Source organism: Cetorhinus maximus, chromosome 6 (assembly GCF_964194155.1).
Source record: "Cetorhinus maximus chromosome 6, sCetMax3.hap1.1, whole genome shotgun sequence".
NCBI lineage: Eukaryota > Metazoa > Chordata > Chondrichthyes > Lamniformes > Cetorhinidae > Cetorhinus > Cetorhinus maximus.
Window position 1 is genome coordinate 15,423,933 of NC_135884.1, and position 17,702 is coordinate 15,441,634.

The following is a 17,702-nucleotide window of genomic DNA, read 5'->3' on the forward strand; positions in this document are numbered from 1 at the left end:
TTCCAACACACTATTGATTTGTGCCTTGCACATGTTGGACAGACTTTGGGGAGTCAGAAGGTAAATAACTCGTTCCAGAATTCCCAATCTCTGATCTTCAGGCAGTATTTATGTGGCTGTTCAAGTTTGTGATCAATGGTAACCCCCAGGATGTTGAGGTAGGAGATTCAACAATAGTAATTCTATTGAAAGTCAAGGGGAGATGGTTAGATTCTCTCTTGTTGGAGACGGTCATTGTCTAGCACCTGTGTTGTATAAATATTACTTGCCATTTAGCAGCCCAAGCCTGAATGATGCTCAGGTCTTGCTGTATATGGACATGGACTGCTTCAGTGTGTGAGGAGCTGTGAATGCTATTGAACACAGTGCAATCATCAGTGCACATCCTGAATTCTGATCTTATAATGCAGGAAAGGTCATCGATGAAGCAGCTAAAGATAGTTGGACCTAAGACACTGCCCTGCGGAACTCTTGAAGTGGTATCCTGGGGCTGAGATTACAACCAACTTCCTCTTTGCTAGGTATGACACCAACCTGTGGAGGGTTTTCCCCTGTTTCCCATTAACTTCAATTTTGTTGGGGCTCCTTTATGCCATTATCGGTCAAATGCTGCCTCGATGTCAAGGACAGTTACTCTCACCGCACCTGATGAATTCAGCTCTTTTGTCCATATTTGGATCAAGGCTGTAATGAAGTTAGAGCTGAGTGGCCCTAGCAGAACTCAAGCTGAGCATCAGTAAGCTGGTTATTGCTGTGCAAGTGCCACCTGATAACACTGTTGATGGCACTTTCCATCACTTTGCTGATGATCGAGAGTAGCGGTTTGGGGTGTTAATTGGCTGGATAGCATCTGATCTGTTTTTTGTGGCTAGAACTAACCTGGGCAATTTTCCACATTGTTGGGTAGATGCCACTGTTGTAGCTGCACTGGAACAGCTTGGCTAGGGGTGTGGCTAGTTCTAGAGCACAAGTCTTCAGGATTAATGCCAGGATGTTGTCAGGGTCCGCAGACTTTGCAGTATCCAGTGCCTTGAGCTACTTCTTGGTATCATGTGGAGTGAATTAAATTGGTTGAAGACTAGCATCTATGATGTTGGGGACCACAGGAGGCGGCTAAGATGGATCATCCACTTGACATTTCTGGCTAAAGATGGCTGCAAATGCTTCAGCTTCATCTTTTGCACTGATGTGTTGGGCTCCCCCATCATTGAGGATGGGGATATTTGTGGAGTCTCCTCCTGTAATTAGTTGTTTAATTGTCCACCACCACCTGATTCATTGGTTGTGGGATTGCTTAGATCCGTCTTTGCATGCTGCTTCTGCTATTTGGCATGCATATGATCCTGTGTCATAGCTTCACAAGATTGGCATCTTATTTTTAGGTACACCTGCTGCTGCAGCTGGCATGCTCTCCTCCACTCCTCATTGAACCAGGGTTGATATCCTGGCTTGATGTTAATGGCAGAGTGAGGGATATGCTGGGCCATGAGATTACAGGGTGTTGAATACAACTCTGTTGTCTCTGATGACCCAAAGCACCCCATGGACACCAGTTTTGAGTAACCATATCTGGTCTGAATCTATCTAATTTAGCACGGTGGTGTGTCACACAATACAATGGACAGAATCCCCAGCACAAAGAGGGGATTTTGTCTCCAAAAGGACAGTGTAGTAGTCACTCCTACTATCATTAGCAGATGAATCTATGACAGGTAGATTGGTGAGAGTGAAGTCAAATAGATTTTTCCCTCCTGTTGGTTTCCTCACCACCTACTGAACACCCAGTCTAGCAGTTATGTCCTTTAGGACTCGGCCAACTCACTGAGTAAAGTGCTTTTGAGGGAGGTACATAACCCTTGAGTACTCATTTTAAAAAATAAGGAGTGATAGTTACCAAAATAACAACAGCAATTGGTCCAGCAAAGCTCCAGATCAGCTTATCGTGTACAGAGATCCAGCAGAAATCAGGATTTCCATAACCCTCTGGATCCAGACCAACCGCAAGACCTGGAAAACATAGTAATGATAGATTTTTAAAAAATGGAAAATATACTGAGCTTCAAATCTTCACAGACAGGAGTCCATAATATCCTCTCATGAAAAGTAGCAGGAGGGAAATTAAAACCAGGTCAAACTCGGTTGCTGTTATGTGCCTCCTGGTGGCCACTATAGGCAGATACTTAAGAGCAATTTGGGATGGTTTGGTGGTGGGGGGGTGAATGACTGTAAAATGGAGAAATTAAGAAGAAAAATGTGCCCTCTTTGTAAGTGACATGAGAAATACAAATCTAACCACATCTGCGATTCCCAAAAACCAGAGGTGCTCAAATACAAAATTGAGCAAGATAATTCAGGTATTCTAAAACTTGTCATGACAGTGCAAAAATTCACAATGAATAAGTCAATGATTCCCGAATTTAGGGAAACCTGGTTTATACGAAGGTCTTGAACTCTGAATGCAACAGGAGCGCAAGCTCAAAGGCAATGCAAGTGATGAAGGTATTACAGGGTGGAAATGATGCTCAGAATGGCAAAACTACCTTTAGTAATGAAAGAGTTCAATATTTTGACAGTTTGCCCTCTGAGGATTGAAGAGATGAATCATTAATGATTTGGAAAAACAAGCAGTTATGAGGTGGAAGAACTCAGGTGCTTGGTTCAATCTTAATTCCATAAGAAGAACAATGAAGCAGAATATTGTGGCAGCTGTGTAGCACATAACTACTTGACTCAAACACAAAGCCACAGAGTAAGTCCCAAAGGACTTAACCTTGCTTGTGCCAGTTGATGAGTTTTGTCAGCTCTCCTCCATGCCTCTAGATGCATTGCTACACAGAAACATTGCTTCCTATTTCTACTCCCAAGGAAGGGGGCAGGGGAAAAGACAGACATACGTAAAACTGACTGGGATGTCACTGAGCAAAGATGATGACTGCAGAGTTAAGAACCATAAGTTGCAAGAAGAAATATAGAGGTTGGTGGCAAAAATAAAAAAAATGAATCGAAGTGCGAGAACACAATGCACATTTACTTGAATCTTGTATGAAAGATTTAATTTCCTCATTGCGAAATACAAATGAAAATGAATGTAACTAGCCTAAGTCTTGGTCCTAACGGATACAAATTCAGTTGCAAAATTGGGGATAAAAATCACAGAAATTACAGCATCGAATGGGGCCATTCAGCCCATCATGTTTGTGCTGCTGCTAACTCAACTACAGGTGTATATTCTAAACCTCTTTCCTCCCATCTTTTCATCGTCTTTTTTTCAAATATTTATCCAACCCCTTTTAAATGACTTTATTGCATTTGTCTCAAATAAAGCATTCTATGTTCTAATAACCATCTTTGTGAAAAAGGTTCTTAAATCCCATTCTGTCTTCTGGCGATAATCCTTAATCTATGCCCCTTATGATCAATTTCACAATCCAATACAAAGCATTTAAACAAGAATTTTGAAAAAGTTACTGGAACCTCCCTTGATCATCTGTTAGTGAAAAAGCCCCATTACTCCTTTATGAACCAAGTATGACCGTATTAACACAATGCCGCATTGTTTAGATGTCAATGAATTACCCTTTCCACTGTATTAAACTCACTGGATTGACCCCTGGCAGATGGCATACAGTCAAGGGCGGGGAGGGGTTACTCAATTTAAACATTCCCAGCCGGTCCTCGAGCATCTTTACAAAAATAATCTGTCAAAGCTGTGTGCTTTATAAGCATAAAGCAAAGGTATCTGAAAATTTGCTGTTTTTAGAGGGTAGATCATGTCAAAGCATGTAACACTGGAGTGGTGTAATCAGTGACACAACACAGTTAAGTGAGTGAATTTCTCCCTCTTGCCTGTTGTGCATTATACATGTACAAGAGGAGACACAAAAGTGCTGCACAGTATTATTATGGTTTGGACTGCCCATTTTCAGTCATGTGCGTGTACATTTAGACCAGCCTATCATTGCTTGTACTACTAATGCAAACCTGTGATGATAGCGGGCACTCCCCAACCAATGGCATAGTAGAATCTCATGGCACCGTAGTTGATGTTCCTAGCTTCAGTTTGCATTCGGTAGATGTGAAGTCCCTCCACAAAGATCCAAGCAAAGGTTGCCATGAAAAAGTAGTGCAGCAAGATGGCAATCACTGTGCAGAGAAACTGTGGGAAAGAAACTCGGATAGTTAATACAGATCCTGTATTGAAGTGTCACATATTGGTAAAAAAGGATAACTTTGCACTGTATGAATCAATAAAGAAAGAGCCACCTTTTATACGGATTTCTATTACTTGTGAACGTGGAGCATAAACCATTAAAAAAAAAACACCCAATAGATAGATGTAAAAGTTGTAGGAGCAACTTAAAGATGCACACTATAAACCTGTTCTCATTGTATTTCTATTATGTTTCTTCCTATGTGCCCAAGACTCCTACTGCTTAACAGAGGGAAAACTTTTACTAAAAAATAATGAGATTTCCAAAGATACAAGTTTCAATTATATAGAGCAAATGCCTGGCAGTTTGTTAAAGGCAGTGATTCAGTTTTGTGGGGCTCTGTTGACACTCAAAATTTGCTCAGGAGAGCAAGTGATACCTTCATTGCTCAGCTGAGCTACTGCTCTGTAACCATTGCTTGTCATATCTTAACCTCCATGTAACTCTTTCCCAGCCTTATCTGTTTCTTTAGCACTTTTTGGACAGCATTGTCTTAATTTCTGCACTGACACTTACAATCCTTGGTGAATGGCATCTCCATAAAGTATAATTCAAGTTTATTCTTTTAAATTGAAAAACTTAGGTGAAGGGACAAGACCGAAGTGCAGGATATCACCAAAGTAGACTCGAATAGGAGATAAGAGAAGGTGGTAAAACCAAAGGCAGTGGTTGGTTCTTGCAAAGTTTTGGTTTTAAAAGCCTATAATTTACAGGACGAAGAGAAGACTGAGAAAATTAACCAATAGAAAACAATTTCTGGTTTCTAATACATAAGATATTTGCTGGAAAACCCTTAAAAAAAGATGGTTGCTACTAATATCTCCTCTCCTATACAGGAACTATATTTGTGCTGAGACTGTGATGTGAATAAAATACAGGTGTTACAGCTGTCCTTATCTCTCAATGTAACACTAATTGTTGTGGGAGATATTTCAGGATTGATGAACCCAGCTTGTCAACGTTATCCTACCACTCAACGGGAGAATATTCTTGAATAAGCACAGAATGCAAAAACAATAGTATCAGAAATTGTAAGTTGAATATTGAATACATACTGCTAATGTAGTGCCAGTAAGCCAAAGCACTTTTAATGCGCCATGGTTCTCATTAAGGATATATGAAAAAGCTTGAGTGTATTGTACTTGAATCATTCTCCCTCAGTGTAATATGAAGAGGCTTACCTTTCAACATTGCATCAGCTCTTTCAAGTTTTGTCTAGGCAAATAAGTCATTTTGCGGGGATGCATTGAAAGCTGTAACATAGCTGAAGGATTCAATCATGTCGACCTAGTTATCTGAACCCTGAGGTTGGTTTTCACTCAATAAGGTGCTCCTAAATAGGCTTTTTATTTTTACAGATCATGGTGTGGTTTATGTTAATTACTCATTACGCTTTACTGCTAGGTCTTATGGAAATGGCAAGAATTCCAACTTTGCAGAATATGACCTTATTGGTGGAAAAAATGATATTGTCTTTTCAGAAAAAAGCAACTTGCATTTATATAGTGCCTCATTATCTCTGCAGGGCACATGAATGTGCTTTACAAACAATAGTTTACTTTTAAAATGTTGTTGTGCAGATAAATGCTGAAGCCAATTTAAGCATAGTAAGATCCCACAAAGAGCAAATGAATAAGTGACCAGGAAACTGTTTTTCATGCTGTTGGTTGAGGAATGACTGGTGGGTCAAGACATTAGAAGAACTCAATGTTCTTTACAATTTACATCCACCTGAGCAGATGGAGTCTCAGTATAGTAGCTCAATTGAAAGACAGCACCTGACAATGCTGCATCAACCTGGATTATGTGAAGTTCGTAATGTGGCATTACTATGAAATTTAGTGTCAGTGCTAACAGCCATAATGCATAAGTGCTGCAATTGTGACTGTGCAACTGTGGTCTTCTTACAGAATGGAATAAATCAATTAATTACGGCAAAGGTGTCTGATTTAAAAAATAAACATTGGGAACCCTGTGCGGGTAAGTGAATTGGCATTGCCAAACGAACAGAGCTTCATATAAGAACAGTGTCAGCCTGAATCTGTTGAATAATTAGAATTTCCATATACAAGGTAAACATTATAATTGGTGACACATGGCTATTTTTATTATTATAAGTAGCAGTCCAATTAGTCCCTCAAGAGCACTAATAGAACAGAAAGTTAAATTTGAACATTGGGAGCAGCTCAAGTCCACAAAGCTATTGACTGCAGCTAACTGACTGCATTGGCTGTAGCTGTAGCATGGACACAGCTGATACTCTAGCTTGCAAATTGTCTTATGCTTCTGATTAGAGTAGTTGAGCTGGAGGCTGCTAAAGACCAGGTAAGCGAGAACCAATTTAAACTCAGGATCAGCTGTAACATGGCTGGATCCTTCTACAGATGTGCTAACCCAAGTTCCCTACCCAATCCACTTATGGGTTTCAACTGGCCTCTGGGCAGAAGCCTGTCCTCGACCTTCCCCTCACTGACTGAATCACAGGCAGCTGGGAAGATGAGGGGCACTCCACCCCCTGCTTCCCAGCCAATTCTACGCATTACCACCCCCCCACCACCTTCCAGCCCACTCTGGTTGGCAAGGATAAATGCCATCCCATAATTTCAGCAGGCAGCTCCCCGTATAGTCCAACAGAGCAGTAGCAGCTAGTGCCCCAAACAGCCGGTGCCCCAAAAAGCCAAACCCCAAAAGCAACGAGTTTCCTGATGGACTGATCCAGGTAAAGTGTTAGCCAGCTCCCTGCTCTCTGAGCACGGAACCAGCTCTCCATTCAACCTGCATGCAACTGCAGCAAGCAGCTTCCCATCTTACTTAACTTCAACCTGAGTGCAACAGCTGGGTCCCTACTAGTCAGCCTATCAGCAGCAAATGCGGGAAAGGAACGGCCTGTGATTGGAGGAGCAGCCCCTTGTAATATCTTGAATTTCACTTCCCTGTCTTACCGGCATTTGAACAGTGGCTTTGTGGGCCACAATGTAGCCTGCGGGCCGCCAGTTGGACAAGCCTGATTTAATCCTTCTGATGTTAACATGTTTATGTTACTTGTGACTCTGCGTTAATCTTGGAATTTTTTAATGCAGAAAAAGTTTGTTCATAATTGCACAGTGTGGCCACAGATCTGATTGGCTTTTGTAATATTATTCATGCAGTTTGCAGAAAATACTGCAATTCTCACTGCTGAAGTATTAGGCTGTAGCCTCATGCTTGCCTCCTTTCTACCTCCCAGCCCAGTCCCGGTTTAACTGCTCCTCTAAATCCAAATACCAGGTTTCAATCATTCCCTTTGAAATCCAGGTCCTGACCTCCCACTGTCCAGCCCATCCCCTGGCTTTCAACACCCCCCCACCCCTAGTTCTGAAAACGCATGTTCCCAGCCCCTCCATTCCCTTGTGCAGGGCAAAAAGATGGCAGGTGTCCCAGCGGCCCCTCCATTCCCAGAGGAGGAGAAGGTCATTTTTGCTTTTACCGAAAAGAGATCTGGTGCCCCCAGTTTGTCCCCAGAACTCTATGACATAGGGGAGGAAATGGAGTACACCAGGTAAATACACAGAGAGTGTCAGAGAAGAAAAAGGTATGCAAGGCACAGAGCGATAGAGGTAAAGAGGGAAAGACAGAAGGACAAGGGAAGGGACATATTCAGAAAGACAGAAATGGTCTAAGAGGCAAACAGGGAATATGCAAAGAACAGAGAAGATAGTGAGGTTTCGAAAAGGGGCAGTGTGAGATAAAAGGCAGTAGCCAAGAGAATGTATAAGAGGTGAATGGAAAGGAAAAAAGAGACAGAAAGAGGGGGACATAAAGAATGACAGAATGAAAGAGAAGAAACTACAATCGAAGCCAAGCAGATTGGCAATTACAGGAAGAAAAACAATTTAAAAAATTGTCCACAAGTAACCTCACAGGAAACCAATTAATTCGATACAAGATAGAGACACATACCTCGACACAACTCCAAAGCACCAATGTCTCTGTCATGTGAAAGTGTGGGAAATAGTTACTATTAGAGGCTGGCTTCCTTACCTGATTTTCCGTTTGATTAATTCCCAAAAGGAAGACAAGCTCTGCGCAGAAGATGGCTGCAACAATGTTGCAGTGGATGCCACGAGTGTTGGATTTCAGTCCATTTAGACAGGTCAGGATGAAGAAAGTGAGAAGTAGTGCCATAAGAGACACGCTGATAGTTGAGTAGGTAACAATGGCCAAGGTCTCTAGGTCTCCTTCCAGTTGCTACAAGGAACATTTACAAAAGGATGCTTACTCAATGCAAGAACATAAGGAAGTTTATGAAGAGACCCTTTGTTGTTATCTTGATTGCTCTTTCCAAAGAAGCTCTCTCATTTTGCACTCAGTCTTCCCAATTTATTTAATCTCTAGAATGAGATATAAGAGTGCTCACACCTTAACTGAAATTGGCTCTTTTCTTGTTTGTGTGCACCAAGACTACATCATCCTGTCCATTCTCTCGCTTGGAAGGATATGAAGACATTAGTAAATTGGGTCTATATTCTCTGGAGTTTAGAAGAATGAGAGGTGATCCCATTGAAACATACAAGATTTTGAAAGGGTTTTACAAGGTAGACGTTTCTGCTGGTCGGGGAATCTAAAACACAGGGGAACAATTTCAGGCTAAGGGGTTGATAGTTTACGACTGAGGTGAGGAGAAATTACTTCACTTAAAGGGTTGTGGATCTTTGGAATTCTCTGTCCCAGAGGGTTGTGGATGCTGCATTGTTGACTACATTTACAGCTGGGATAAACAGATTTTTGGTCTCTCAGAGAATCAAGGGATATGGGGAGCAGGTGGGAAAGTGGAGTTGAAGCCCAAAATCAGCTATGATCGTACTGCGTTGTGGAGCAGGCTTGACGGGCTGTATGGTCTACTCCTGCTCCTATTTCTTGTGTTCTTATCAGGGCATGTGCAGAAAAGATTCACGGGGATGATTCCAGTGATGAAGAACTTCAGTTATATAGACATAAGGAGAAGCTGGGACTATTTTTCTTGGAGAGGAGAAGATTGAGAGGAGGTTTGATAAAGGAATTGAAAATCATCAGGGGGCTGGCCAGAATAGATAGGGAGAAGCTGTTCCCATTGGCGGAAGGATCAAGAACCAGAGGGTTCAGACTTAATGTAATTGGCAAAAGAAGCAATGGCGACATCAGGAGAATCTTTTTTAGGCAGCGAGTTGTTGGATCTGGAATGCATTGTCTGAGTGTGTGGTGGAAACAGATTCAGTTATGGCATTCAAAAGGGAATTGAATCATTGTTTGAAAAGGAAAACTTTGCAGACAACCATCATGGATATCATCCTTCTGTGCTGTAACCATTCTATGAAACTGGGAGAGCAAAAGATTTTTTTTAACCCAAAGGTATGATTGATTGGGCACTGGCTATTTTCCTCCATTTGACCTCAGACCCAATCCTAGTTAATGTAGAGTACAGATACACCTTTATCACTGTTTATGGGTGGCCGGACAGACCAATGTACTAGGCACAATAAGTGAAACCGCCTTTCGATTTGCAATAAACAAACAGTTCAGATGCTCCAATTCCTTGGCCGTTATAACAGCTGCCTCTGCAGATAAGTGTTTATGTTGTTAAAAACAGTGTTGCTATCAAAGTCTCTGATTGCTGATAGAGAAGTAAGCAGCATTAATCATTCTCTCAAGCTTGCTGCATTTAAAATGCACTATCTTTTAAACATGAACTCCATATTATGGATAATAACATTACAAAGTCTTATCCTGGGACTCAGCAGCTTTAGAAAATATTTATACTTGCAAATCATTAATAATGTCTAGCTTGCCCCAAGATTCCGGATGCACCTTATAGATGTGTAAATTCCAGACAGACACAAATTCTATTTTTTCAAAACCCGGGGAGAGGGTTAGAAAACACTCGATATCTGCAGCTAAAAATTTGTTTTCTTACAATTACCGCCCCATTGATAAAGAACTCTTAAGGGTCAGTGCATTGACACAACATGCTATACCTTTTAAGCAAAACGGTTTGAATTAATAGTCAGCATTTTAATAGTGCGTACCTCACGATGTGAAATATCCATTAGGACCCCAAAGATGCCAAGCTGTGAACACTGACATCGAACGTGCGTGGTGTTTCGGTGAACAAGGTCACAGTCCTTTGCTGTCCAGGTGCCAGCTGGTTCAGATCTGCAAGACAATGTGACGATTAGTCTTTGTAAGTCTTTGATGGCTGTGGTCAGCATCGGTATTTAGAAGGTTGAGCTTAGTCCAGGCAGAGTGCAATAGTCTTTTTTTGTTTTTCTTTCATCTGAGAATACACAATGAAGGACTGGGAAATCGAAAATGGAGCCATTTCCTCATCGAAAAAATATTTTGTTTTAAAGTCGTGCGAATTTAGATTTTTTCTACTTTGCCCTTGAAGTCATCCCTTTGACACATGAATATCACATGATGAGACTGTTTTTAGTCCAGATTTTTGCCAATGTTAGTCTTTAACCAACTTCTGGGACAAACAGCAGCCTGAATGACTGGCTGTCTTTGCCCTCCTTTCCCTTGAATGAGTTCCTGGCCTTCACTGTCCAGCACAGCTGAAATCAAGCATGAGGTTCTGTGGGCGCAAAACTATCCCACAACTTGAGGTCGGTGGAGCAGACAGCATACTGACACACCGATGTACTGAGCTTCCTTTACTCTTCCTGCTTTCCTTTATGTGTGAACCTTCCAACTGAATCTTGTGACTTTCATTAAAGGAGGGCACTTGGAATTTCTACAGCTCATTTGATCTCCCCGTTACTTTGGCAGATCGGAGGAAATGCTGGAGAAAACTTAACTGGTCCCTTATGCCATTTCCCTGGGCTTGCACCAATCAACCGACAGGTGATTGGGGAACCCTGTGGAAATCCTATGCTAGGATATCCAAGCATTTTTGTCTGTGTGGGTAATAGTGCACAGCACAGATTATGAGGACCCCATAGAAAACTCAAAGTAGCCCCAACAACCTGAATGCAGCACCAAAACATGTTCCATGACCTCATACAGGTGGTCAAGATCAGTGAATGCATTTTCAAATGCCACATTCTACCAACTGCACCACTAGCCTTACATACTGCTCAATGCACCACTCTCCCATCTCTCATTTACCAAAAGTCTCTATCAATCACAACAAATACCTAAAATTCATAGCTTAACCTCACCACTACTGCAAACCTCACACCCACCTGCCAGCTAGTCAACCATGACAGCCACAATTGCATTACACTCACTGACACACTTTCCTCTCTTTTGCAGGACAAGGTGGTGCACAACCAAAGGCTGCAGCAGCTAACTGACGGAGGATAGGCACAGCTGCATTTCCTCCCCACAATGAAGGAAACTGCGTTCGCAATCGTCAGTGTGGCTGACTAAGGCCATGGCTGGTGGTGAGGCAGAAATCACGCTCACGGTATGCTCCTGCCTAATCCTTCTTCTCACATTCCATTTGCCCTCATTGCGCAATCTCTTCTGATTCTCAAGCTGCACATGGTGTAAGCATGCATCTCTTGCTTCTCCAGTTTACCCTCACCATAGCTCTACCCCAGAGCCTTTCTCCTTTCGATTACCCAAGAAATGCAACCTGGCCAGGCAGCAGAACAAGACTGTGAGGTGCAAGAGGCTGAAGAGACTAATGATGATGGTACACCCTAATGACACTCGCAACCATCAGCTCAGATACTAATTCTATGTGTACTTTAGAGCACAGTTTAGAGGTAGGATCTGTATGTGTTGAGACACTGGCCGGACAGGTTTGGGTGGAAAGTCACACAGCTGGCCAAACAGCAAATTTACATGTGAGTTTTGCTGCAGAGAACTCAGTTAAGGAAGCGTAAAGAAAAAAAACCTGTAAATGCTTGGTGCATTAACAAGCTTACCAGAAAGTCTGCAGTCACTGTTGAGGAATCTGGAGGAGTACAACACCAACTTGGCATAGGTCTTTATGCAGAGCTTGGAGCATGCGGAGAGCTTGGAGCCCATCCTTAGCAATGTGGAAATGGTGGCCAACTCCATGAGAACTCTCGTGGACCTAACCAATGGCTGATGCTTGAGCTTCCATTGCAGCACAAGCAGAACCCGCCCAATGCACTGCAGTGGAAGCTCAGATGGAGGTCATGCAAGTGTAACTTACTGCCACGCAGGTTCAAGATGTTGACATCATGACTGTGGCTACCAGTGCTCAAAGATGCTTGCAGGGTTCAAGCAATTCAGCCAACTGCGCTCTAACTGATTACTCCCACCACTAGTCACTCTGTCTGTGCCCTTGCTGTTGCTTGCAAGCAAGCCAGCAAACCAACGCAGACCGCTGCTGCCCATGAAGTGGGGCAGTGCAAAGTAGACCTACATGGTCATCTGCAGTTTTGTCCAGGGAAAGTCATATCCCTTCCACCAGCCATGCTGTAGCCACTAGGGTAGAACTGCATTGGAGCATTAGGACAGCAAAAGTACATAGAAGACAGGCATTAAGGTATGGACTTCCAGACGGCCTTTGATAAGGTGCAGCACAAAAGATTAATACACAAGATAAGATCACATGGAGTTAGGGGTAATATATTAGCTTGGATAGAGGATTGGCTAACCAACAGAAAGCAGAGAGTCGGGATAAATGGGTCTTTTTCTGGATGGCAAGCTGTAACTAGTGGGGTGCCACAGGGTTCGGTCCTTGGGCCCCAACTATTTACAATCTATATTGATGACTTGGATTCAGGGATAGAAGGTACTATAGCTAAATTTGCAGATGACACCAAAATAGGTGGGAAAGTAAGTTGCAATGAAGAAATAAGAAATTTACAAATGGATATGGTTAGGTGAATGGGCCAAAATTTGGCAGATGGAGTTTAGCGTGGATAAGTGTGAGGTTATCCATTTTGGTCGGAAGAATAAAAAGGCGACTTATTATTTAAATGGAGAGAAACCTCAGAATGCTTCAGTGCAGAGGGATCTGGGTGTCCTCGTGCATGAATCGCTGAAAGCTAGTATGCAGGTACAACAGGTAATAAGGAAGGCAAATGGAATTTTGGCATTTATTGCTAAACAAATAGAGTATAAAAATAGGGAAGTGTTGTTGCAACTGTACAAGGCATTGGTGAGACCGCACCTGGAGCACTGTGCACAGTTTTGGTCCCCTTACTTGAGGAAGGATGTAGTTGCACTGGAGGCGGTTCAGAGGAGGTTCACTAGATTGATTCCAGAGATGCGGGTCTTGTCTTATGAGGAGAGATTGAGAGTTTAGAAGGATGAGAGGAGATCTAATTGAGGTATATAAGATGCTAAAGGGGATAGACAAAGTAGGCGCGGAGCGGATGTTTCCCCTTCTGGGGCATTCTAGAATGAGAGGCCATAGTTTTAGGCTAAGGGATGGTAGATTTGAATCAGAGATGAAGAGGAATTACTTTTCTCAAAGGGTCGTGAATCTGTGGAATTCACTACCTCAGAGTGCAGTGGATGCCAGGACGCTGAATAAATTTAAGGAGGAGATAGACAGATTTTTAATTAGTAACGGGTTGAAAGGTTATGGGGAGAGGGCGGGAAATTGGAGCTGAGGCCAAAATCAGATCAGCCATGATCGTAATGGATGGCGGGGCAGGCTCGAGGGGCTGAATTGCCTACTCCTGCTCCTAGTTCTTATGTACAAGGCTGAGTAGTTGACCTCTGTATGCAATATGTTGTGGCTTGTTTAATAAAGTTGCTTTGGAACGTTTATATTGTGGTGGGTTTTACTTCAGCATTGTGGTCAAGAGGACACTGTAATGGTCAGAAACAAAGGGAAGGTAATGCATGGGGCTGTTGTTTTATGTGGAATTGGGGTTGACTTCACTGGTACTGCAGCCAGGTGAGTTGATCACAGGTAGCATGGCTAGAACGCAGCTGCATCCTCCCTTCCTCCTCTTCTCCAGCTGCTCGCAGGTATCAGGTGGCAACTGCTGTGCCCTCATGATGGTGAGATTCTGCAGGATGCAGCAGACCAAGGGCAAAACGTGACAGATGCTCCAGCGAGTGGACCAGGCAGCTGAAGCATTTCTTAAACCTGCTGGTGGTCTGCCTGATGTCATTTCATCTGGTAGCACGGCTCCCACTATGTGCAGGCTGCTCACAGGTACTTGACTTGTGCAGAGTCATGAGCCAGGTGGTCAGTCCTTAGCCTTTATCGCCCATTAGGAATCCTCGGATTTGATGTTGTGGCTCAATACTGATGGGAGATTGTATTGCTGCAGAATAAAGGCATCGTAACTTCTGTCAGGATGCTGGGCATTGACCTGCAGGATGTACTGAGCATGGATGGAATACCAGCTGCATATTCAGGGAGTATTTGCAGTACATCTTTGTGCTTGCAGTATATCTTTGCATTTACAGCGTCTGCAAATCAATATGTATGTGCAGTCAATGGCATCCTGCAGTATTGAGAAGCCTGCTAGACTGGCAAAGTTGCAAGCTCACTCTGTTTGTTTTTCTTTGGAAAGGGAAAATGCAAAGTATCCCCCTCATGGTTTACAGTGCATCAATGTGTCCTCCTTCAGTGGACAGTGAACTATGAAATGTTAGGTGCAGCACCAGCTCCAGCCTGGAAGAAGCCTGATGTGAAGAACTTCATAGCTACAGTCACCTTTACGGCCACTAGCATCGCTGTCCTCGCCCTGGTCATAGGCTGCAGGTCTATCTCAACAGGGAGTAGATTCCGATGAGCACCTTCTTAGTTAAACGGAGAATTCACACATATTGTTCCTCACTGAGGTTGAGGTAAGAGAATTGCTCCCGAAGGATCCTGGATGGATATGGCCTCTTGCTCAGAGCCCTTCTCCCCCTCTTGCTCTTTGTGTAGCTTGTCCTCCTCCAAGTTGTCTCATCTCATTCTCCCTGACGTACTGCAGATCAATGGGGAAAGAAACTACAGCATCTATGGGCAGAATTTTGCCCTTGGTGGGTGGGCAGCCGAACTCCGCTGCCAAAACGGGGCCCGCCGCCATTTTGAGTGGGCAGGCCAATTAAGGCCCGTCCAGCGGCCTGCCCGATGGGAAGCGCTATGCACTTCCTGTGCGCGGGTGGGGTGGGGGGGGAGAGAATTCCCCATCTGTCAAAGTGTGCTCTTTCGTGCACTGCTCCCTGAGGCTAAGTGCTGTCTCAGGGAGATTACTGACAGGTAAAAAAAACTCCAAAAATAGAAAAATGTTAAAATTATTAACATGTCCCCCTCATGTGACAATGTTAATAAGAAACACATAAACTTTATGAAACTTTTTAAAAACGGACATGAAACCTCATCTCGCCAGTGGATGAAGTTTCACGCTTTATCAGGAGTCCGCTGGGGCTCCTAGCCTGCCCGCCAGCCTTCAGGTTGGACGGGCAGGGTCTTTAACAATCTTAATTAGCCTGTCAATGGCCTTAATTGGCCATTGACAGGTCAGCGGGCGGACAGTGAAATCAGCTGTCCACCCACCTTCCTGAATATTTAAAGGGACCGGGAAAACGTCGGGGGCTCCTCCCAATGTCATCCAGCGCTGTTTTCCCATCGGCGAGACGGCCCCGCCCCTAAATCGCCGACGGGAAAATCCTGGCCTATGACTGGGGACAAGTGGTCTGAACAAAACCTTTAGAGCAAGAACCAAGGCCTTTAGCCCATGCAACACTACATAATGTAGATTTCACCAAGTAAAAGTTGAAAACTCACAGCACTTCTACTAACCCAGCAGCAGCCAGTCAAAATCAATCAGCATCTGAACTGAATGTATTTGATGACTCCTTTAAATAGCACTGGTTGGGTACCCTTCCTGCTGAATGCATATTCAGCTGTGAGGTTAAGACCTGTCATTTGATGGAGCTTTGAACTTGAAAATGGCACCACTACAGTCAAATCAGAATTACATGCTGACTGGCACCACGGTCTGCCTTCTCTGTACGTTTCCAGTGCACACTCCTATCGACCGCATTAAAGTACTCGCCAAAATGTCAGCTAGCGTGGTCTGTGCCAGAAATGTGCATGCAAGGCACAAATGCACACACAGACAGTGACGACACAAAAACTACCTTTTGCAAAGATCAAGGTCAAACAGAATTCTAATGTACCAGGAAATAGTCCTAACTGAGCATCCATTTCCTGAGCTGTTTAGGCTTGGTGTGCTGTATTATTGGGGGTTGGGGGCCACAAGCCACCCCCTGACTTGGGCAGCCCTTTTCTAAAATAATCTGCTAATCTTAAAAGGCCTGTTTTGAATCAAAAGTATTCTCCAAATCATTTCTCACTTACTCTGAAAAGCAAAATATGACATTGATTGTATCATTGTGTGCAACTTTACCACAACAATAAAACACACATGGGCAATAAATGAAATGTGCTCTGAAAATAAATGAAACATTATCTAGTATATTTAATAAAGAACAAAATACAACCGTAATAGATAGGGGGAAGTAATTCCATGTGAGGGCCCAGGTGACACAGAAAACAGCTCTGCTTTGCTCTTGCATTTTAAGGCACTGCCGCATTCCCTTGACTCAATTACTGTCTTGTGCCTCACTTGCAGCCATCTGCACTTAATAGCTATAGACGCTGTAGGTCAGAAGATCATGGAATTACAGAGTCGGATTACAGTTGGACTAGGGTCAAATAGAGTTTGCCAACATTAATCCCTCCCCTTCTCCAATTGATGTCAAAACATTTGCCACCCATCCTGCTCGACTGTCAGCCAATTTACACCGGCATCTATGAACTATTAAACAGAAAATAATTACATTTTGCAACTGTGTCTGGCTTAAGACTCCAATTGACACCAGGCCGTGTGCCATTAAACAAATCACTGGAAATGGGTATGATCTGCATCACTTATTCAGTAAATTTAAGATTGACTTAAATTCCATGCATATTCATGCATTAGTTTTGGTGGGGTGGGTGGGGGAAGGGAGGAGGGCAAGTGTAAGAAAGGATCATGCCCAGAGCTGTTTAAATGCATGGAATTAATGGCATTAGATTACTCGACTTTGCTAGAATATATACATTTACACTTTGCTGCAGGAATAGTGGCACATGTTGATGCTGGAGCATTTCTTTAACTTCAATAAAAATGGCAAGGGTCAATAAATTGAATAGGTTACCTATCACCATTGCTGACAAAACTAATGGGGAGATTTTCCTCCTGGAGTCACCTGGGGAACCCAACAGGTGCTGCACCGCATCTGTGAGGAAACAGGTGTGTTGATATTCCTGTCCTGGGCTATTTACAGCTGTAGACTGCAATTTTCTGTTGCTCATTAATTACAGCCATGGAACAATAAATACAACAGGCCACAGAAAGTTTGTCAGAGTTGCATAGCAGTAGTCAAAACATAAAAAGCCTTTACGCGTGGTAGCAGTCACTCAACTTTTCCCCAAAATGAGCCAGATGTTATGAGCAGTAACACTTTCTTCCGAAAGGCTGATTACACTTGGATTGATTGTGTGAGCGTCAGATCTAACAGTTGCAGATACAGGATGTATGGACTTTCATACTA

The 17,702-nt window shown here is 43.1% G+C and overlaps 1 protein-coding gene across 1 annotated transcript in view; it reads right to left on the reverse strand.

The window, feature by feature from the left end:
* celsr3 (cadherin, EGF LAG seven-pass G-type receptor 3) overlaps nt 1-17,702 on the reverse strand; it is a 289,689-nt gene that overhangs the window by 41,902 nt on the left and 230,085 nt on the right. Inside the window, exons 23-26 of the mRNA XM_078543033.1 lie at nt 10,253-10,379; nt 8,232-8,438; nt 3,982-4,156; nt 1,895-2,007 (exon numbers count right to left, since the gene is read on the reverse strand). Coding sequence (XP_078399159.1) covers nt 1,895-2,007; nt 3,982-4,156; nt 8,232-8,438; nt 10,253-10,379 — 622 coding nt within the window. The remainder of the gene's footprint in view (nt 1-1,894; nt 2,008-3,981; nt 4,157-8,231; nt 8,439-10,252; nt 10,380-17,702) is intronic.